Below are 22,675 nucleotides of genomic sequence, written 5' to 3'. Positions count from 1 at the left end.
TCCAAAAGTTTGAACTATTCTTATCATCATATTCAAGAAACTCGTATATGTAGTTTCCAACATTCTGCCCCACCGTCTTCGACATATATCTTGTCGGTAAGTTGTGGACTTGTACCCAAAAAGGTACTCTATAGAGCGGTACATGCTTTGGCTCCTCTCCTCTTCCCATGGGACCTATGATAAGCATATATTTGTTGAAGAACCATGTGATGCTCCAACCAACCGAACTAAATTCAAGAGACTAGAAACCGCATATGATAAATGATCTCAATTCTCAAGTCAAAGGTCCATACACTGTACTCTATGACTTCATTCATTCATTCATTTCTATCCTTCACCCCATTAAACTAAACTAAGGATAATATCATCAATCATGTCATCACCCTCGCGATACCGATAGAACCGAATTCACTCCAAAATTACCAAACTATCCTCGCGCCACTACCACTAACGATGGCGTAAAACCCCACCACCACTATCAACACTTACTCCTTTATCGTCAATTCCATCACCACCACCGTCACTATGGAAGGTGGAAACAGAGCCGAAGCTGAACGGTGGCTTTACACCGCAAACAAGCTCCTTAGCGCACGTGATCTCCACGGCGCACGTTCGTTCGCGATCCGTGCTCGTGAATCCGACCCAACTTTCGACGCATCTGAGCTTCTACTTGCTGTCATCGACACTCTCCTCGCCGGAGAATCCAGAATCAACGATCACCACACTGATTGGTATGGAATCCTTCAAATCCTTCGTTACACAACAAATATCGACCATATCGCTAATCAGTATCGTCGTCTTGCTCTTCTCCTTGACCCTAACCGGAACCCTTTCGCTTTCTCCGGTCACGCTTTTTCACTGGTCCACGATGCATGGTCTGTTCTCTCTAACCCTGCTAAGAAGGCTATGTATGATAGTGATCTAAGATTGCACACTACTCCACCGGTTCCGGTTCAGGTTCAGGTTCAGCCGCAGCAATCTGTGCCTCAGTATCAGCAGCATCAGACGCATAATTCTACGCCGAAGAGAAACCCTAGATCGAGGGAGGGTGTTGCTGAGCCGATTCGGAACCCTAACGAGTCTGCTGAGCCGGCTCGACAGACACGGACGGGGAGTGCTGCTGAAACGGATGGTAATGGTAAGATTAGCTTCTGGACTTTGTGCCCTTACTGTTATGTTTATTATGAGTATCCGAAGGTGTATGAGGAGTGTACTTTACGGTGTCAGAGTTGTAGGAGGGGGTTTCATGCGGTGGTGATACGTTCGCCGCCGATGAATGAGATAGAAGATTCTTCCTTTTGTACTTGGGGATTTTTTCCATTAGGGTTTTCTGGTGATTCTAAGGATGTGAACGGGGCTTCTTCTAATTGGAACCCTGTTGCACCTTTATTTCCATCTTCCTTGAAAGGATCTTCCAATAGGAAAAAGAATTGGGTTTACTATGATGAAGAGGCAACTGCGGCGTTTATCGATGTTTCTGATCCGAGTGATGATGATTCTGATGATGGGGATTGGAGGGGTGGTATTGGTAAGAGGAAAGGGGGGAAGAGGTCAGGGGTTAGTACTAGCAAAAAGATTAGGAAAGATTCTGGTAATGCTGGTGGTAGGGAAACTGCAGAGAGACCTAGGAGGAGTGCTACTGGTGCTGCAGCTGGGAATGGGAATGAGAAGAATGTTGGGGCTGTTGATGCTGCTGGTGTGAAGGTAGATACTAATACTAGTAAGAAAGCTGTACCGAGTAGTTCTAGGAGGAGGGGTGCTGGAAATTTGGATTTGAATGTAGAGTTCAGTAATGATGTGGAGGAGCCTTCCCGTGTAGTGCGTGTCCGTGAAGGAAATGCAACTGGCAATGCTGAGGATAATATTGAAGGGATTGGGTTTTTTGAAGGCCTTGACGAGTTCCTCAATAGCTTGCCCATTCTCAATGTGGTGGGAGATGATAAGGTTAAGGGTCATTAGCCATTTTTCAATTTAGATGCTTTTAATTTTTATTTCCGTAGACTATAGATGTTGTTACTTGTATGTTTACAATTGTCGCACAACATATTGCTGAGCTGTTGTGAATTCTTGTCATTGTTAGATTTTATTTAAGTTATGGCAGCAAGTACATTATAGTTTTTGAAGTATTTGAGGATTACTTCATATCATGTAGATTATTGTTGTACCATTGAGGAAGGATATATAGATTGATGTTTTAAAAAGTCTGCCCACACTCTTTCTCACTGACGATGGGGAACAGATAAACTTATCTCAGAGTTTTAGTTGGCCCTAAACTCTGGACTGTATGCATGACAATCCATAGATCTGATGCTGCTTCTAACCATGCATGTAAGCAATTATTTTCTACATTAAATGTTTCACTATTGCATGCAAAGTTTTATATCGGATATTTTGTTTTTGTTTGGTTCTGTTGTTTTCGTCTTGTTTGTTGTGTGACTTTGTTCTGTAATAACTTATAAGTTGAAGCCCCCTTATGTATCATGCCTTTGCTATGTTGTAAATTGAGGCTACCTTCTGTATCATATTGTATGGGATATGTTTAATCTTGTTTTCCTTTCATCATATCCTTACAAGTTTGTTTGATCCGGCTTAAAATCACCAGCCTTTGTTTTAAAAGGCAATTTCTGGGTGCGGTGATATATGTTAGGTCTTTGATCCTGCCAGTCTTTGGATGTTTTGTTTTTGTTTGGTTCTGTTGTTTTCTTGTTGGTTGCTGTGTGGCTGTTCTGTTATAAGTTGAGGTCAGTGGCGGAGCTAGACAATTTTTTTGGGGAGGGCCGTCAATTTTTTTATTTATTTATATTATCTCGTTTGTAATATAAATATATATGCGTTGAATAAAAAATATCATTTATTCATTTGCAGTGGTTTGTTCATATTAATTTTATTTGCAAGAATAAAGTTCAAGTCTTACATGTTGCAATTTTATGGTATTTTTTGTTTAAAATAGCATTAAAATGATAAAATGTAGAAGGCGAGGATCGAACTCGCGCTAATCACATGACTGGATGCCCTCCAGAACCACTGGAACAAATCAAGTTGATGTTATAAACTCGCAAATACTAATATATATCATATACTCCTAAACAAAAATATGGTTAGAGAACATCTATTTCTAATGAATGAAGATGAAGGAAGAGAGAACATAAAAACAGGACAAACTTATTTCTTTAAAAAACATTAGGGCCGATTATTAGAGAAGAGTTGAGCCAATTGGTTATGAAAACATTAAAATACCATATTTTTGGTCAAGAAAATATTTAACTTTTTCAACAAAATATTAAATATTTAATATATCAACCTAACTTATTACTTATGTATGTATGGATCAAAATATTGAATATTAAATATTCTACTTTCCATAGTCCCTCCAAAGTATCTACAATTTAAGCTCTTTGAATATGCTATGAGATTAAATTCTCGAGTCGACAACTAGAATTTAATCTCATAGAATATTAAATATCAATTTTTTTACTAGAGTTAAATTACCTTCCTAATGAGTAACTCTAAATTCATGAGTTACCAGCCTCAGACGCATAACCCTAACCCGAGGAAAAAACCTAGATCGAGGAGAGCGTGACTGAGCCGATTCGGAAGAATCGGAACCCTAGCGAGCCAACTGAACCGACTCGACAGATACGGACAGCAACTGCTGCTGAAATGGACGGTAAGATTAGCTTCTGGACCTTGTGCCCTTACTGTTACATTTATTATGAGTATCCGAAGAGGTATGAAGAGTGTACCCTGCAGTGTCAGAGTTGTTGGAGGGGGTTTCATGCAGTGGTGATACATTCGCCACCATTGAACAAGATAGATTCTTCGTTTTGCACTTGGGGATTTTTTCCGTTAGGGTTTTCTGGTTATTTCAAAGATGTGAATGGTGCTTCTTCTGATTGGAACCCTATTGCACCTTTATTTCCCTCTTCCATGAAAGGATCTTCCAATAGGAAAAAGAATTGGGTTTACTATGATGAAGAGGCAACTGCGGCGTTTATCGATGTTTCTGATCCGAGTGATGATGATTCTGATGATGGGGATTGGAGGGGTGGTATTGGTAAGAGGAAAGGGGGGAAGAGGTCAGGGGTTAGTACTAGCAAAAAGATTAGGAAAGATTCTGGTAATGCTGGTGGTAGGGAAACTGTGGAGAGACCTAGGAGGAGTGCTACTGGTGCTGCAGCTGGGAATGGGAATGAGAAGAATGTTGGGGCTGTTGATGCTGCTGGTGTGAAGGTAGATACTAATACTAGTAAGAAAGCTGTACCGAGTAGTTCTAGGAGGAGGGGTGCTGTAAATTTGGATTTGAATGTAGAGATCAGTAATGATGTGGAGGAGCCTTCCCGTGTAGTGAGTGCCCGTGAGAGACCTAGGAGGAGTGCTACTGGTGCTGCAGCTGGGAATGGGAATGAGAAGAATGTTGGGGCTGTTGATGCTGCTGGTGTGAAGGTAGATACTAATACTAGTAAGAAAGCTGTACCAAGTAGTTCTAGGAGGAGGGGTGCTATAAATTTGGATTTGAATGTAGAGATCAGTAATGATGTGGAGGAGCCTTCCCGTCTAGTGAGTGCCCGTGAAGGGAATGCAACTGGCAATGCTGAGGATGATATTGAAGAGATTGGTTTTTTTGAGGGCCTCGATGATTTGATCAGTAGCTTACCATTTCTCAATGTGGTGGGAGATGATAAGGTTAAGGGTCATTGGCCATTTTAAAATCTAGATGCTTTTATTTTTTATTTCCGTAGACTATAGATGTTATATTACTCGTATGTTTGCATTTATTGCACAAAATATTACTGAGCTATTATGAATTCTTGTCACTGTTAGATTTTATTGAAGTTATGGCAGCAAGTACATTATAGTTTTTGAAGTATTTGAGGATTACTTCATATCATGCAGATTATTGTTGTACCATTGAGGAAGGATATATAGATTGATGTTTTAAAAAGCCAGCCACACTCTAATTAACTTCTATCAGCCTTTGTTTTAAAAGGCAATTTCTGGGTGTGGTGATGTCTTTGTTCCTGCCAGCCAACTTTTCAGCATTTTCAAACTGATAACAGTTTAACAAACTTGTATTTGCTTGTGAGGAGAGTATATTAGATGAAGGGAAGTCTACTACTTAGAGGCATAGGAAGACCTAGAAAAAATTATAAATCAATCTACTTAGCTTATGTTTGGTGAGTTGCGGAGATGTAAGTCGTCACCGCGGCTTTTCATTTTTCAAAACATACAATAAGAAGATTTTGGATTCAAATGTTTGGATGTTTTGTTTTTGTTTGGTTCTGTTGTTTTCTTGTTGGTTGTCGTGTGACTGTTCTGTTATAAGTTGAGCTCACCTTATGTATCATGCCTTTGCTTTGTTGTAAGTTGAGGTTACCTTCTGTTTCATGTATGGGAATGGGATGTGTTTAATCTTTTTTTCCTTTCATCATATCCTTACAAGTCTGTTTGATCCAGACTTAAAATCATCAGCCTTTGTTTTAAAAGGCAATTTCTGGGTGCGGGGTAATATGTGTTTGGTCTTTGGTCCTGCCAGCCAATGTTTCAGCATTTTCAAACTGATAACAATTTAACAAACTTGTATTTGCTTGTGAGTCCAATGTGACATTTGTATTTTGAGTTAATTTTGAATTGTATGGTTTCTGTGTCATGCTTTTCCAAAGTGCAGGTAAGTTAGTAATACGTTATTATGAACATGTATCATAGAAGATGCTTAATGACTATTCGATAGAATGGCCTTTGTTCATTGTCATCTTTTGTTGATCTGCCTGCATTTCTGCTTAGTTGGATGTGGTGAATATTATCTATGCATTTATGTTTTTTTTTTCGACTCAATCTATGCATTGATGTTTATTTACCCATTTTTCTGTCTTTGCTAAATATAGTACAGTATCAGCTCTTATATTATATGGTGTGCTCTTACTCTAAGTAACACATTAGGTCTAAGCAAAGTATATATCTTTGTGAGGCACCTAAATAGATTGAAGAAACATTAGGAACATTTTAGTGTTCTAAGTAGCATACTAGTGTTCTAAGTAGCATACTAGGTCTTTGTGAGGCACCTAAAGAGATTGAAGATACACAGGACTATAAAAATTTAGCACTTATTGTGGAGAAGATAATAGAATCTCAAATTAAGTGATTTGGGCAAGTGTAGAAAAGATTTATTAAAGTCTTGTAAGGAGAGTATATTAGATGAAGGGAAGTCTACTACTTAGAGGCATGGAAAGACCTAGAAAAATTATAAATCAATCTACTTAGTTTATGTTTGGTGAGTTGTGGAGACGTAAGTCGTCAGTGCGACTTTTCATTTTTCAATACATACAACAAGAAGAATTTGGATTCAAATGTGTTACCTTTTAAACAAAATTCATAAGTACAAGCAATAGTGCTAAACTGGCATCTAAATGTGTAATTTCAACATCAATAATATAAAATTCAAAAGTACAAGCAATAGTGCTAAACAGGTAATTAGAAAGAAATACAAAGTTTTTTCACACCATACAATAAATCAATAACCCCATACAATTTCAATACACACAATCAAGAATTAACACAATGTCTATTGCATGCATTTAGCTGATCACATAACCCAATGTTTAAGGGCTAGAGGTTGAAGGTGGTGGGGTGAGAAATGGGATGGAGGGGAAAGTGGTTGGGAATGAAGGTAAGTTGGGAAGTGAAGTTGCTGCCGGCAATGGTGGAATGTTGAGAGATGGAAGTGTTGGAATATTGGTAGTAGGAAAGCTAGGAAGTGGTGGCATGGTGAGCTTAGGAAGAGATGGAATGGTAGGCAATGGTGGAAGATTTACTTGAGGCAATGTTGGAATTGAAGGCAATGGTGGCAACGTTGTTGGTTGTGGCAAAGTGGGAATGGTAGGCAAATTTGGTTGTGTTGTTGTTTGTAAAAGGTGGCGAGCTTCTATGCTCATGTTCATGGTGACAACAAGAAGTAAAGTTGTGATGAAGGATTTGCTTGATGCCATTGATAGCTTGATGAATTGTTGGAGCTAAGGAGTATATTTGTATAGAGAGAATTTGCTTTGGGGTTTTATGAAAAGCAAAGAGATAGTAAATGGTCTTTTATAGTGTTAGAGAGGTTTGAAAGAGGGGTATTTTGGAGAACCAAAAGAGCTTTTACAATCTTTAGTTAGTTCAACTTCTTGTGTTTCCCTTTGACAAAAGCATTTTATGGTTACAATAGTTTGCTACTACTTCCTCCCTTTCAATTTTTTAAGGAAAAATACCATTTTGAATAGTTTGGCAAAATAACATTTTTCTAAAATTACATATCGACCTCTGTTATAGGTCTAGAACAACGCTTCAATTTTTTTTTTTTATCCTTATTGAATTCATGAATGTTGTTGGATTAAAATAAGCATGTTGATTGATGAGTGAAATATCTCATAAGAAATAAACTTTTTATGATTAATAATAATGCACTGTACCCGTGAGCATAGCTCAGTTGGTAGGGACATCACACTATATGTGCAGGAGCCCGAGTTCGAATTTGGGACCCTCCACTTATTCACCTTTAAGGTGAATTTTCTAGCCACTAGACTACTTGACAAAAAAAAAAAACACTAACGGAAGTACCACCAATGCATTGGTACAAGTGGTAAGGGTCATGATCCCTTTAAGCATATAGTCAGGAGTTCGATTCCCGACTCATGTATATGGAGAAAATTCGGTTGGGAGGGAAGAATCCACCTTATGTGGCCTACAGGTTCCCCGACGAAGATTAGTCATCACTGACGGTGGTGAAAATTTCATACCAATTTCTTGATAACCTAAAAAAAATGACGGAAGTCAAATGAGCTGAGGGTGAGTTCTGTTACCCAATTTTTTTTTTGAAAACTTGGTATCCGGTCTTAGGACCGACTATTCCAAGGGGACCAATCCCACCGCCCACTTGCGGGGGCCCCATTTAAAGCCAGAGTTTTTTTTGCTCTGCATGGACTTAGCCCACCGAAATTGGCACCAGTGGGAATCGAACCTGAGACCTTGAGAGGAGCATACTCCAAGGGCCCAAGCCAACACCACTCGTCCAACCCCAAGTGGGTTTCTGTTACCCAATTACAATTAGATTACCAAACTCTTAGATATTACATCATGTTTGCAACAACGTTTTTTTTCCCAATCACCAAATCCACAAAAAATAAAATAAAAATCATAAACACTTGTCTTTTTCCCCTCCTCTCTTTTCCTCCTTTTTTTAATCATCAGAAAGAGTTGGCCATCATACAATTGAATGTTTTGAGTAGCCAACCAATCTAACCACATAAAATGCTTTTGTCAAAGTAAGACACAAGAAGTTGAACCAACTAAAAATTGCATAAGCTCTCAATGATTCTCCAAACTACCCTACTTAAAATATCTTACCATATATAAGACCATCCATTATCTCTTTGCTTCTCATCAAATCACAAAGCAAGTTCTCCTTATACAATACAAATATAGTCCTTAGCTCCTTCATCAAACTATCAATGGCATCAAACAAATCCTTCCTCATAGCTTTACTTCTTGTTGTGACAATGTCAAGCATGAGCCTAGAAGCTCGCCATCTTTTGCAAACAACCACACAACCCAATTTGCCTACCATTCCCACTTTGCCACAACCAACAACATTGCCACCTTTGCCTGCAATCCCAACATTGCCTCAAGGAAATCTTCCACCATTCCCTACCATTCCATCTCTTCCTAAGCTCACCATGCCACCACTTCCTAGCTTTCCTACTACCAATATTCCGACACTTCCATCTCTCAACATTCCACCATTGCCGGCAGTCACTTCACTTCCCAACTTACCTTCATTCCCAACCACGTTTCCCTCCATCCCATTTCTCACCCCACCACCTTCAACCTCTAGCCCTTAAACTCTTCCTCACCTGTTATCTTTGCATGCAGTAGACATATTGCATCATTTCTTTATTGTGTGTGATGAAATTGTACCAGGTTATGATGATAGTAGTATTTTTGTTGTATTGTATGGTGTGAAAGGCCTTTGTATTTTTTTTTCTACTTACCAATTTGGCACTATTGTTTGTACTTTTGAATTTATACTATGTTGAATTACACATTTATATATAACTATGATTTCTTCTTTTGAACTCTTATAGCAAATAATCTAATCCGCTCTTAATGAACAATTTCGACAAGTGAATCGTACAAAATAATAACATCTTTATGAGGATTGTGTTTAATTTCAATTCCAACAAATATATCGCTATTTGAATAGGATAACAGTCCCTGCGAGCTTAGCTCAGTTGGTAAGGACATCGCACTATATATGCAGTGCAGGAGCTCAGGTTCGAACACGGGACACTCTACTTTTTCAACTTTAAGGTGGATTTTTCAGCCAATAGACTATTTGACAAAAAAAAGAAGAAGAAGGATAACAAGATATTTTGAAGAGTTTTGAATTGATTGAAACAAAATAACAATAACATAAATACAATATTTTTGAGTTTTTCTTATAGAAACAATTTGACATACACTTGGTGGGAAAACACTACATAGATAAACGTGGTTAAAACTTAAAAGTTGAATTCACTTTCCTTTTCTCTTCTTGTTCAAACAAACACAAGCTAAAGTCATAAACTCATATAAGATTAGTTATAATTCTTTGATTAAACTAGTTTAGAGACACATGCATTTTTACGGGTCCATTGACTTTTATTATTCATCATTAAATTAAGGTAGAAAATTCATTTTAGAATAAAATATTTAAAAATTTGTTATAAAATATAAGTGAAATTATTGTGTTATTTCTTGTAAAATTTAATAAATATAAAAATGAATTTAATAAATAAATTTCTTGTAAAATTTAATAAAAATAAAATAAATAAAATAAAATTGTTTTATCAAAGTTATTGACCCATATACATTTTCAAATAAATTATATTTAAATTAGGGCTGGGCATCGGTTCGGTTTGATTTTGGGCTCAAACCCTAGAACCAGTCGAACCGATGGGTGACATATGCATAACCATAGCGAACCAATTAAATACTCGGTTTGGTCGGTTTATGGTTTCTCGGGTTGACTCGGTTTCGGTTCGGTTCAACGGTTTAAATCATTTTTTTAAAATTTTGTTTTTCTCAAATTTTTAATTAAAATTGGCCCAATACAATTGCAGGTTACTTGTGTCATTTGTTTTTCAAACTTTTTTTCCCCAATTTTTAGGCTTTAAATTTAGCCATATTGTCAGCCCATTATTTTCTATTTTTTTATCCAAATATTTTGTCCAAATCTTTGGTCTAAATTTTTAATTACTTGTTTTTTCAAATGATTATGCTATTAGTAGCTATATGCTTGATAATAATTAATAATAATAAATTAATAACGGTTCGGTTTCGGTTTGTAATGGGTCGAAAGCTTTCAACCGTAAACCACCCATTTAATGCCTTAATATCCACGGTTTACACAATTCAAACCCGCGGTTCCACATAAACCGACCCGAATACTCTGTTTCGGTTTGGGCCGAACGGTTTCAATCGGATTGGGTCGGTTGTGCCCAACCCTAATTTAAATAAATGGTCTTGCTGACGAGTGTCCCGAGACACTATTTAAACATTCTATTTAAAGAAATTATATTATTCAAAAAAGTGAAATATTTCAATTTTCAAGTCGTTGACTTTACACATTTTAATAAAAACTTCATAAAAATCTACTTCTCCCTCCGTCCCAAAATAAGTGTTGCAGTTTGATTGTGTGCACTATTCATATAAGCTACTTTGACCATTTTTTTTTATGAATATATAAAAATAAATATTAGCATATAAGATCTTGTTAGATTTTTCTCGACAAATACTTTAAAATGTCAATTTTTCGTAATTTTTAATAATACACAACTAAAGATATTAATGTTCAAAATTGTGTATCAGCAAATGTGCAGTAGTCAGATGCGACACTTATTTAAAATTTTACTTACCTCATGGTCGAACTCTAGATTACGAGACCTCTTTCCTTGGAAACTAGAGAGTTAATACAAAACAGAAAGAATTTATATTAGGCTAAATTTCTCTTTTTGTCTCTTAATTTATTTGTTGGTTTCATTTTGGTCCTCTACTAATATTTGTTTTGTTTTAGTCCCTTAACTATATTTCTATTAGTCATTTTGGTTATTTACGTTAGTTTTGTGCTAAAAATGTTAACTTTCATCTTCTTTACATGAATCATTCCTCCTTCATCCATTTACGGTAAAAAAAAGTATTAAAGAAAACATAATAATAAATTTTTAAGAGTTTTTATATAAAAAAAATTATTACTGTTTTTGATAGTAAAAAAAATTATTAAAAAATAATAATAATAAATTTTTAAGATTTTTTTTAAAATAATAATAATTTTTTTCAAATTTTTTTTTATTAATTTTTTTAAGAAAATATTAACTGACGTGGATTTTTAAAAATAAATATAAATTTCATGTATTTTGACGTGTGCATGCCACGTCAGCAAAGATGCTCAGTCAGATGCCCACTTGTTCATCTAGGGGGTAAAATGAAAAAATCTTGACATTGCAGGGGGTTAAACAAAAATAAAATCCGCACAGGAGGGTAAACAAAAAATACCTAATTTTGCAGGGGGTAAATAAGCATTTACCATTCATTTTATAAGAAAATTATCATCCATTTTGTTCCTTAGTCTTGTCTTGACAGTTTTCATTGCAAAAAAAGCTCTCTATAGTTGTTGTGAAGACCGAAAATGTCAAAATAAGATCAATCTATTAGTTAAATGGTAATTTTACGACTTTTCTAATTCTACTAAATTTTTGCACAATACAAAGAGTGTTATTATTCGGGGTGACCAAATATATTTCATTAAGGTAGCTACATATAAATTTATACATACTAATTAAAAAATAGAAAATGCTAACTAATGCTCTCAGAACACTAATTAAAAAACCAAAAGTAGTAAAATTATCTTAGGATTTGTTTAATAAGCTTTTTTAAAATATAAAATATACTACATTTAAATTTCTTTCGTTTAAATTCCTTACCTAACACCCCGAAGCATTAGTCAGCATAACCTTTAAATTTTTTATTTTTTATTTTATAGCAAAGGGTACTAAGCCTTTGCCTTGACTTCGTAATTCATTCGTTCCAACCACCGCACTAACCTATATCTTCTAAATTAACTAAATTTCTTAATTTGTGTGAAATTGTTAAAATGACATATTTTAAGACCAAGTACAGTATTTCTTAGTATTATATTGAGTGAGTATAAATTTTCTACCTCATTATCACTTCACTCTTTTAACTCTTTAACCCTAAACAACAACCACCAAAGCATGTCTATAACCAAGTTCATGGAAAATTGTTGGATTAAAAATAAGCATTTAAGTTGATTATGACTTGGACACGGTAAAATGTTAAATGTATACATTTTTAGCTGATAAAGGGTGAGTTCTATAAACCAGTTAGATTACCAACTCTTAGATATTACATCTTTGCAACAACATTTTTTCTCGGTCACCAAATCCATTAAAAATAAACATTTTTAAACACTTGTCATTCTATCCTCTAATGCTCCTTCAAACATAAATTAAACTAAAACAATTGGCCATCATACATTTGAATTTTTTGAGTAGCCAACAAGTCTCATCACAAAATATATTTTAGTCAAAGTGAAACAAAAGAAGTTGAACTAACTAAATATTGCAAATATACTCTCATTCTATATAAGACCATCTACGCACTCTCTCTTTGCATCTCATAAAATCTCAAAGCAAATTCTCTCTATATAAATATACTCTTAAAATTCATCAAACCATCAATGGCCTCAAGCAAATCCTTCATCATAGCTTTACTTCTTGTTGTGACAATGTCAAGCATGAGCATCGAAGCTCGCCATCTTTTGCAAGCAACCACACAACCAAATTTGCCTAATATTCCCACTTTGCCAAAACCAACAACATTGCCACCATTGCCTCAAGGAAACCTTCCACCATTGCCTACCATTCCATCTCTTCCTAAGCTCACCATGCCACCGCTTCCTAGCTTTCCTACTACCAATATTCCGACACTTCCATCTCTCAACATTCCACCATTGCCGGCAGCCACTTCACTTCCCAACTTACCTTCATTCCCAACCACTTTCCCTTCCATCCCATTTCTCACCCCACCACCTTCAACCTCTAGCCCTTAAAGTCTTCCTTACTTGTTACCTTTGCATGCAATAGACATTGCATCATTACTTTATTGTGAGTGATGAAATTGTACGAGTTTATGACGATATAGTAGTATATTTTTTTTGTTATATTGTATGGTGTGATTTTTTTCCTTCTACTTACCAGTTTGGCACCATTGTTTGTACTTATAAATTTATACTATTGATTTTGAATTACACATTTATATAAAACTATGAATTCTTCTTCTTTTTGTTGGAACAAAATTGATTTAAAAATGTTTGCCCCTAAATCTATAAAGGTTTTGATGATAACAAAGTATTAATAAACAATTGGAAGGACTAAAAATTTATTTTAAGTGCGCAGATATAAGCATCATATAAGCTCTGAGTGAAGTTCAGAGGATGTGAACTCAGAAGTTCACAAGCGCTCAGAAGATGTTGGACTTCAGAGGTTACTACGTTCAGAGGATGAAGACTTCAGTACTTCCTGTCTGTCCACAAGCTTCATCAAACTCTGAAGATCTCTTTGAAAGCTGTGAAGATTCCCTTTGCTAGTCAACTCTTCTACCAATGGAGAAAAGGACCTTTCAAGTCTGATCAGCTCAGCTACCTCTGTTTTGTCTGTCCTATCTTGAGAACGTGGGTCTTCAGTTTTGTTAGCTGAATAAGGAAAGTCCACTCTGCAGTAGTCAAAGTAACTGAAACTCTTTCTTAGTTTTGGATACAACCAAACTGCATCAAGACAGACTGCTTGAAGACAAAAGGTTATCAACTCCAACGGCTCCTTTTGCAACGACTCTTTTCTAGTGGTATATATACTAGAAGGATCAGCTGCAACAATATATATATAAAACAATTATCAAGAATTGAACGTGCGCTGAACAAACTCTGAACTCTGTGATATACAAGCTCTGAACCTTTCTCAAGTGTTTTTGCACTTTAGCCAAATACTCTGTACTATTTGTATTTGCTCTCTTTAGGTTCATCTAAGAGCACTTGTATATTTTTATATACTTTATTGTTCGTGTGTAACTTAAGCTTGTGTGCTTAAGTGTGAGACTTAAACTTGTGTGTTTAAGTGTGAAGTCTTAAGCTTGTGTGCTTGAGCATAGTTGTGAAGTCTCTTGCTTGTGTGCTTGAGCAGGTGTAATCTTGTGTGATTATAGTAAACTCCCTTGGAAGTGCAAGGGGACTGGACTACTCTCGTTTTGTGAGAGGAACCAGTATAAACTGCTTGTGTGTTTTTCTCTCTCTCTCTTGTTATTATTTGTGTTATTTATCCGCTGCGAACGTAGTTGAGTTAAGAACTTGAAAAAGTTTTAACTTAGCTAAAACACAATTCAACCCCCCCCCTTCTTGTGTTTTCACACCTTCAATTGGCATCAGAGCGCCTGGTCTGTTACTTTCACTTAACAGTGAGACAGTAAAGATCTTGTGAGAACACTATGTCTGGAGGAGATGATAGTAGTACTAGAACTACTGGTGAAGGTGAGGCCAGTGGTGCTGGTGGTGGTCCTAGAAATGCTTTTGGTTATGACTACTTAAGTAATGAATCACATGAACATAGTGGCAATAGAAAAGCCCCTATATTCAATGGTGATGCTTCATTATTTGAGTGGTGGAAAGAGAGACTGTATAGCAATATTACTGCTATTGATCATGAGTTGTGGGATTTGGTTGAGTTGGGAGTAACTTTTGAAAACTTGAATGAACATGGTAGGTTGTCCATGGAGAATAGAAAGTTACTCACACCAGCTAACCTAAAAATCTACACAAAACATCACAGAGTAAAGGACATCGTTGTTGGTGCTATTAGACATGAGGACTATGTCAGAATAGAGAACAAGTCTACTGCTAAATCTATCTTTGATTCTATGTGTGCTACCTATGATGGTAATGAAAAGGTTCAAGAGGCTAAAGCTAGTCTTTTGATAAGACAATATGAACTTTTCACTATGCAACAAGATGAAAACATTGAGACTATGTTTACAAGGTTTCAAATCCTTGTATCTGGGCTGAAAGCTCTTAAGAGAAGTTATTCAACCTATGACCATGTTCAGAAGATTCCGAGAAGTCTTCCTATTGCTTGGAGACCTAAGGTCACTGCAATAGAGGAAGCTCAAAATCTCAAGACTCTGAGTCTTGAAGCTCTGATAAGCAATCTCAGAAGCCATGAGATGGTTCTGGATGCTGACTCAGAAACTAAGAAGAAGTCTAAGTCAGTGGCTTTACAGTCAACTAAGACTACTTCTAAGGCTCTTAAGACTCAGCTTCTTGATATTGAAGAAGAATCTTCTGCTGATGGTCAAGAGGATGAGATGAATGAGGATGAGTTTGCTTTATTCACCAAGTTTCAGCAATGGAACAGATTTAACAAAAGAAATTTCAGAGGAGGTAACAGCTCCAGAAATTTTGTCAGCAAAAAGGATGATCAGAAGAACTGCTTCAACTGTAAGAAGCCAGGACACTTTATTGCTGATTGTCCAGAAATGTCTGCTAAAGACAAAAGCAAAAGATACAGCTCAAAGAAGCAACAATTCAAGAGCAAATTGAAAAAGAGTCTGATGGCTACTTTTGAAGAGCTATCATCTGAGGAAGAAGTTGAGGAAGAAGAAGAGGCAAATCTAGCCCTGATGGCTTCAGCTGACTCAGATGTAGACTCAGACGATGAATCAGAATCAGATTCAGAAGTAACTGATGAGGTATTTTCTGACTGCTCTAAATCTCAACTTATAACTGCACTTAACAAGGTCATTGAGAAACATCTCAGAGTGCTAAGTAAACAAAAAGTTTTACAAGAAAAGCTTAACACTCTGACTGAGCAAGCAGAACATTTTCAAGGTCTATATCAAGAAACTCTGAATAGAGTAGATGACTTTGAAAAGGGTTGTGCTGTTTGTCACAAACCTATTGATGAGCAGGAAATAGCTCTTCAACAGTTTGTGCATCTCAACCTTGGGAAGAGCAAAGCTGCTAATAGAATTTATAATGTCTTGAGACATAGAGGAGAAGGACTTGGCTATGAATATGGTAGAACATATTCAAAGCTGAAGACCTTTGCCAAAAAGGTTGGAAAATCTTGGGTTTATTATGTTGTTCCACCAAGTGAAGAGGGAAAGAATCCTGGCATTTGTGAAAATGACAATGATGATCTGAGTGATTTAGAAGCTGATAGCTCAGAGGAACCTAGTCCCTCAGGATCTGGAAAGAAAAGTTCAGAAGATAGAAGTTGTTCAGAACCTGAGAACATTAGTTCAGAAGTTCTGAAAGCTTCAACATCTGAGACTTCAAATTCTGGATTCAAAGGAACTTCAGTACCTGAAGCAAGTCAACCTAAAACATCAGAAGTTTTTAAAAGGAAAAATTCTAAATCTCAGATGAAGTACAAGACTCAGACTATTTATGATTCTAGAGTCAGTAGATATAATCAATCAGAAAATGGGATTGATAATAGATACAAACCCTGGAATCATAAACAATCCAAATCTTGGAACAATAACAGATTTCAAACAAATAAAAGATTTCAAAAAGGTTATTATTCCAAACCAAGGTCTTTCTCTAACACTAGACAACATAATAAGCATGTTTGGACTAACAAGCGTGGACCCAGAAGATGGGTACCAAAAGCTGAAATCATGTATCATTCAGATTTACCAACTAGGAAAGGATATGTCCTACCTAAAGTTTGGAAACAAGTCCTATGCAAAGGAAGAAGGGCTTATGTCCTTGACCAATGGCTGACAAGTTCTCAAGATAACAATCAGAACTTGATAAATGAAGAGGAAGAATATTGGGATGACCTTATCATTAACTGTGATAAAGAGTTCCACCGTAGTGATTAAAGTTGTTTCTCATACAGCCTGTCACTCAAAGAAGTATCATGAATCATTCATGGTATCTGGATAGTGGGTGTTCAAGGCACATGTCTGGTGATAAACAACTATTTTCTAAGCTGACTATGAAAGAAGGAGGTTCTGTTGGTTTTGGAGGAAATCAGAAAGGAAAGATAATAGGTACAGGTACAGTAGGTAATTCCTCCCTATCTATTAATGATGTTTGGTTAGTTGATGGACTTAAGCATAATCTATTGAGCATAAGTCAATTTTGCGACAATGGTTATGTAGTTGTCTTTAATAAGGAATCATGTACTGTGTCTAAACAATCTGATAACACCATGATTTTCAAAGGTCTGAGAAAGAACAATGTTTATAAAATTAATCTTTCTGATTTGAATGAACAAAAAGTGATGTGTCTTTTGACCTTGAGTGAAGAAAAATGGATCTGGCATAAGAGGTTAGGCCATGCTAACTGGAGGTTAATCTCTAAGCTTAGTAAGCTTGACCTTGTTAGAGGTTTACCTAAAATTAAATATCACTCAAACACACTTTGTGGTTCATGTCAAAAAGGAAAGATTACAAAGTCATCTTTTAAACCTAAGAACATTGTCTCTACCTCAAGACCATTGGAACTTCTTCACATTGATCTTTTTGGACCAGTTAACACTGCTTCAATCAATGGAAAGAAGTATGGATTAGTGATTGTTGATGACTACAGTAGATGGACTTGGGTAAAATTCCTAAGAACAAAAGATGAAGCTTATGATGAGTTTAGCATCTTCTGCAAACAAATTCAAAATGAAAAAGGCTACACTATTTTAAAAGTTAGAAGTGATCATGGTGGAGAATTTGAAAATGAACCTTTTGAAAACTTTTGTGAAAAATATGGCATTTTGCATGAATTCTCTTCTCCTAGAACACCTCAACAAAATGGGGTTGTAGAAAGGAAGAATAGAACTCTGCAAGAAATGGCCAGAACCATGATGCATGAAACAAATGTAGCAAAGTTTTTATGGGCAGAAGCTGTAAACACAGCATGTTATGTTCAAAATAGAATCTATATCAGATCTAAGTTGAACAAAACTGCTTATGAATTGTTCAAAGGAAGAAAACCTGATATTTCTTATTTTCATCAGTTTGGATGCACGTGTTACATCTTAAATAACAAAGTCCATCTAAAGAAATTTGATGCTAGAGGTTATAAGGGTATCTTTATAGGATATTCTGAACGCTCAAAAGCATACAGACTATATATTTCTGAAACACACACTGTGGAAGAAAGTATGCATGTCAAATTTGATGACAAAGAGCCTGACCAAGTGTCAGAGCTTGTGGAAGGTTTATCTAGATTTCAGGTATCAGAGGATCAATATTCAGATATTCCAAACTACTCAGAACATCCATTCTCTGAAGTACCTCTGAACACAATAGTTCCTACAGACTCTGAACAACCAAGAACAGAAGCATCTGCTGAACCTGATGTTGATGAGTCTGAAGATGATGAGCCCCCAAGAAATACTTTCAAATACAAGTCATCACATCCAGAGGAACTGATCTTAGGCAACAAGGATAGTCCAAGAAAGACAAGATCTCAACTGAGAAATGAGGAATCATTAGTTGGTCTTATCTCAATGATGGAACCTTCAAAGATTGATGAAGCTCTGAAAGATGATGCTTGGATTGTAGCAATGCAAGAAGAGCTGAATCAATTTCAAAGGAATGATGTGTGGACTCTAGTGCCTAAGCCTTCACACAAGAACATTATTGGAACAAAATGGGTATTCAGAAACAAGCTGAATGAACAAGGTGAAGTGGTAAGGAACAAGGCTAGATTGGTTGCACAAGGTTATAGTCAACAAGAGGGGATTGACTATACTGAAACCTTTGCACCAGTTGCTAGACTTGAAGCAATCAGGTTACTTCTATCTTATGCTGTTAATCATGGAATAACCTTATATCAAATGGATGTTAAAAGTGCCTTCTTAAATGGTTTTATTTCTGAAGAAGTGTATGTTAAGCAACCTCCTGGTTTTGAAGATGTCTCAAACCCTGAACATGTTTTTAAACTGAAGAAATCACTGTATGGTCTGAAACAAGCTCCAAGAGCTTGGTATGACAGACTCAGTAATTTCCTTCTTGAAAAAGGTTTTGAGAAAGGAAAGGTTGACTGCACACTCTTTAGAAAAACAACCAAAGAAGACATCTTAATCATTCAAATTTATGTTGATGATATTATTTTTGGTTCAACTAATGCTGCTTTGTGCAAGAGTTTTTCTAAGATAATGCAGGATGAATTTGAAATGAGCATGATGGGAGAGTTGAAGTTCTTTCTTGGAATTCAAATCAATCAGAAGAAGGAAGGAACTTATGTTCATCAATCAAAATACACTAAAGAACTTCTGAAGAAATTCAATTTAGATGACTGCAAGATAATGAATACTCCTATGCATCCAACTACCAACATGGGCAAGTCAGATGATGAAGGAAAGGTAGATCAAAAGGTCTACAGAGGTATGATTGGCTCCTTACTCTATCTGACAGCCTCTAGACCAGATATTTTATTCAGTGTTTGCTTATGTGCAAGATTCCAGTCAGATCCTAGAGAATCTCATCTTACTGCTGTAAAAAGAATCTTTAGGTATCTGAAAGGAACAACTAATCTTGGACTTCTCTATAAGAAATCCAATGATTATGTGCTAAATGGATTCTGTGATGCTGACTATGCTGGAGATAAAATTGAAAGAAAATCCACAAGTGGCAATTGTCAATTTGTTGGTGAAAACCTTATCTCCTGGGCTAGTAAGAGACAAACTACTATAGCTTTGTCTACAGCAGAAGCAGAATACATTTCAGCAGCTAAGTGTTGCACACAACTACTCTGGTTAAAATATCAGTTAGAAGATTACCAGGTAAGCAGTAACAATATTCCTTTATATTGTGATAATACTGCAGCCATCCATTTATCTAAAAATCCTATTCTACACTCTAGAGCCAAACATATTGAAATTAAACACCATTTTATCAGAGATTATGTTCAGAGAGGCATTATAGATATTAAGTTTGTTGATACTGAAAATCAATGGGCTGATATATTTACTAAAGCTTTATCTGTTGAAAGATTTGATTTTATAAAGAAACATCTGAACATGTTTTCAATCTCTGAATGAAAATTTTTTTTTGGCAATTAAAGTGTAAGAGGTTATGTATATCAGAACTTATGATTCAGAACATCTGAAACACAAGCTCTGAAGTACTTGACTCTGATAGAGAATTTTAAATAACTCAGAGGCTCTGAATTATTTTAGTGGGAAACGTTCAGTATTCACTGCTGAACAGTTGTCCATTAAAATAGCAGTTACCGAGTAAATTTTCTGCACGTGGTCTACGTGTGTCAGGTAGTGGGTGGTTAATGATGATTTTTGGTATTCAACTTTTTGTCAATTAGCGTAACTTCCCAAATTTGCTATTTTCGTGTTAACTGTACTCATTTAAATAAACTTACACAATACACTTGCACACTATTCACTTTCACAACCTACACTTTCATATTCTCTCTAAACCTCCAACACAATTTCTTTCTCTCTCGTTAGTCTTCCAAACCTTACCCTAATCTCCAACAATGGCTGGTGCTTCGTCTTCGTCTTCATCAAAGATTCCACCGTTCATGTTTAGACATCTTCAGATTGTTGGAAATGAAATGGAATTCCCAGAATCGCAACTAACGTTACTACCTGAGAAGATGGTCGACTTTGACAGTTTGAAAGAAAATGGGTATGATGTGAAACCGTACTTCTCTGCTCAAGGATGGAACAAGTACTTCGACATGTTGAATGGTCCTATCTATCCAGATCTTTTGAAGAAATTCTGGATGAAAGCGCGAGTTTTCTCTAAGTATGAAGCTAAGCAAGAGGAACTTGCCGCAATCGAAAGAAATCCTAGTCTGAAAGGAAAAACTAGGAAGGAGATGGGTCTTTTGGAATTCACTGGTACACAGATTAGGTCTAACATCTGTGGTATCAATCTTACTTTTTCTCCAATACACTTCAATGCGTTGTTGGGTCTGGACAACTCTGGTTTGGTGCTGGATGATTTTGAAAAAGATACAAGATTCAGAGAAGAACTTCTGCACAGGATGTGCATTGATATGAAGTTGAAGGGAAAGGTTAAAGGTCTGACAGATGAGTGCAGGGTCTTATTCAAGATTATCTTGTCAACTATCAGTCCCAGAGTTGGTGGTACTGATACTATCTCGTGGCCTCATCGTCATCTGATTTACTTTCTTCTGACTGAAAGGAAAGTAAATCTGGGTAAATACTTTTTTGAGAGGATCTGTGAAGCCATCTTCCAAAGCAAGTCTCAGAGAAAAACAACCATTGTTTATCCTAGATTGCTTTCAGATCTTCTGTACCAAGGTCACATTGTTCAGAATCTGAAGAAGTTCTATCCAGAACTTATGGCTCAGAAGCTCTTACCAGAAGTTCTGAATGCAAGCTTCTTAACAAAGATGCACTTAATCAACACCAAGCTGGTTCAACCTAAACAAGAATTTAGAGTTAGACCTGAAGATCGTATGTATGTAGAAGGCTACCCAATTATATCTGAAGCTGATGCTGAGCATGTGATTCAGGACTACTTAGAAGTGCTCAGAAAAGAAGGTTTGGTTGTTGATAGAAGTATGGTTCCTCCAGCTCCTGTAAACATGTATAACCCTAAGAGGAAGCCAAAGAGGAAAGCTGAACAAGAAAAACCAGATCTTTTGGCTCAGAAGAAGGTTAAGGTTGAGCAATCTATGGCTGAGCAAAGAACTAAGAGGAAGCATGAAGAAACTGCAACCAAGGCTGCTGAAGGAGCTTCCAAAAAGCCTATGGTTGTTGAAGTTGACAGTTCATCTGAGGAATCTGACTCTGAAGATGAAACTGAATCTGATGAGGAGACTCTTGCTGCTCGTTTGAGGAAAAGACCTGCTCCTATTTCTAAAGATAAAGGTAAGTCTTCTAAGTATGTTTTTAATGAAAATGAGATTGGATTAGGTTACACCAAACCTCTCAAAACTATCTTACCAACCTCTGATATTTCAACCACTGATAACCCCCTATCTGAACTGGAAAAACATTTGAGCCCTGACCCTCTTAATAATCACCCTCTTTCTCATGAAACTCAACACAAATCTAGCTCACCTCCAAAATCTACATCACCTCAACCTGAACCTCAACCTGACATTCCACAATCTGAACCTCAACCAGATATTTCTGTCATTAAACCAACCTCTCCCACAAAACAACCTTCTCCACACAAATCTCCTGAACCAACCCCTGAACAAACTGCTCCTGAACCATCTCCTGAACATGTTCACCCTGAATCCACTTCTGACATCTCATCATCTGAACCAACCCCTGAACCCCATCCTAACCCAAGTGCTGAACATGCTTCTCCTGAGCGTATTCACACTTGTGCTCCCAAGCCCTCAGAGGTAGAAGTTGTGACTATTGACAACCCTACTCCTGAAATACCTAATCTCTCTATTCCCAATCCTTCATCATCTTCATCCAACATTTTTAGAAATCTATCCACTCAATTTCATGAAGACTTGCTTAGATTATCTACAATAAAGGACAGGTTCTTAGTTTGTCCTTCTGATGTGGATCTCGAAGTATCAAGCATTAAGGCAAGGATTTGCAATGCTTTGGATGTTGCTGCTGCAAAGGTTAAGGCTGTA

General features: G+C 36.4%; 4 protein-coding genes across 4 annotated transcripts; 3 read left to right on the top strand and 1 right to left on the bottom strand.

Annotated features, from left to right (window-relative positions):
* Positions 1-276: 276 nt before the first annotated feature.
* Positions 277-4,722, top strand: LOC123912761. Its single transcript, XM_045963325.1, has 2 exons — positions 277-1,642; positions 4,382-4,722. The coding sequence occupies exons 1-2, from the start codon at positions 526-528 to the stop codon at positions 4,705-4,707; spliced, it is 1,443 nt and encodes a 480-aa protein (XP_045819281.1). The 5' UTR covers positions 277-525; the 3' UTR covers positions 4,708-4,722.
* Positions 4,723-6,385: 1,663 nt separating this feature from the next.
* LOC123912760 (protein PELPK1-like) lies at positions 6,386-7,057 on the bottom strand. The gene has a single exon (XM_045963324.1). It carries the CDS (start codon positions 6,981-6,983, stop codon positions 6,597-6,599), a length of 387 nt encoding a protein of 128 aa, XP_045819280.1. The 5' UTR covers positions 6,984-7,057; the 3' UTR covers positions 6,386-6,596.
* Positions 7,058-8,398: 1,341 nt separating this feature from the next.
* LOC123912759 (protein PELPK2-like) lies at positions 8,399-9,107 on the top strand. The gene has a single exon (XM_045963323.1). The coding sequence runs from the start codon at positions 8,484-8,486 to the stop codon at positions 8,871-8,873; it is 390 nt and encodes a 129-aa protein (XP_045819279.1). The 5' UTR covers positions 8,399-8,483; the 3' UTR covers positions 8,874-9,107.
* Positions 9,108-12,715: 3,608 nt separating this feature from the next.
* LOC123912758 (protein PELPK2-like) lies at positions 12,716-13,374 on the top strand. Its single transcript, XM_045963322.1, has one exon. The coding sequence runs from the start codon at positions 12,770-12,772 to the stop codon at positions 13,139-13,141; it is 372 nt and encodes a 123-aa protein (XP_045819278.1). The 5' UTR covers positions 12,716-12,769; the 3' UTR covers positions 13,142-13,374.
* The last annotated feature ends 9,301 nt before the right edge of the window (positions 13,375-22,675 follow it).

The sequence above is a fragment of the Trifolium pratense genome, linkage group LG3 (genome assembly GCF_020283565.1).
Source record: "Trifolium pratense cultivar HEN17-A07 linkage group LG3, ARS_RC_1.1, whole genome shotgun sequence".
In the NCBI taxonomy this organism is placed as follows: Eukaryota; Viridiplantae; Streptophyta; class Magnoliopsida; order Fabales; family Fabaceae; genus Trifolium; species Trifolium pratense.
The sequence above is the reverse complement of the archived record's forward strand: the minus strand, read 5'-3'. Positions and strand labels throughout refer to the sequence as shown.

Excerpts from the sequence above, each read along its gene's own strand:
- LOC123912761 (XM_045963325.1), top strand. The coding sequence starts at position 526 with ATGGAAGGTGGAAACAGAGCCGAAGCTGAACGGTGGCTTTACACCGCA. Across the intron at positions 1,643-4,381 it reads ACCTAGGAGGAGTGCTACTG|GTGCTGCAGCTGGGAATGGG; the intron begins GTGCTGCAGCTG and ends GGAGTGCTACTG.
- LOC123912760 (XM_045963324.1), bottom strand. The coding sequence starts at position 6,983 with ATGGCATCAAGCAAATCCTTCATCACAACTTTACTTCTTGTTGTCACC.
- LOC123912758 (XM_045963322.1), top strand. The coding sequence starts at position 12,770 with ATGGCCTCAAGCAAATCCTTCATCATAGCTTTACTTCTTGTTGTGACA.
- LOC123912759 (XM_045963323.1), top strand. The coding sequence starts at position 8,484 with ATGGCATCAAACAAATCCTTCCTCATAGCTTTACTTCTTGTTGTGACA.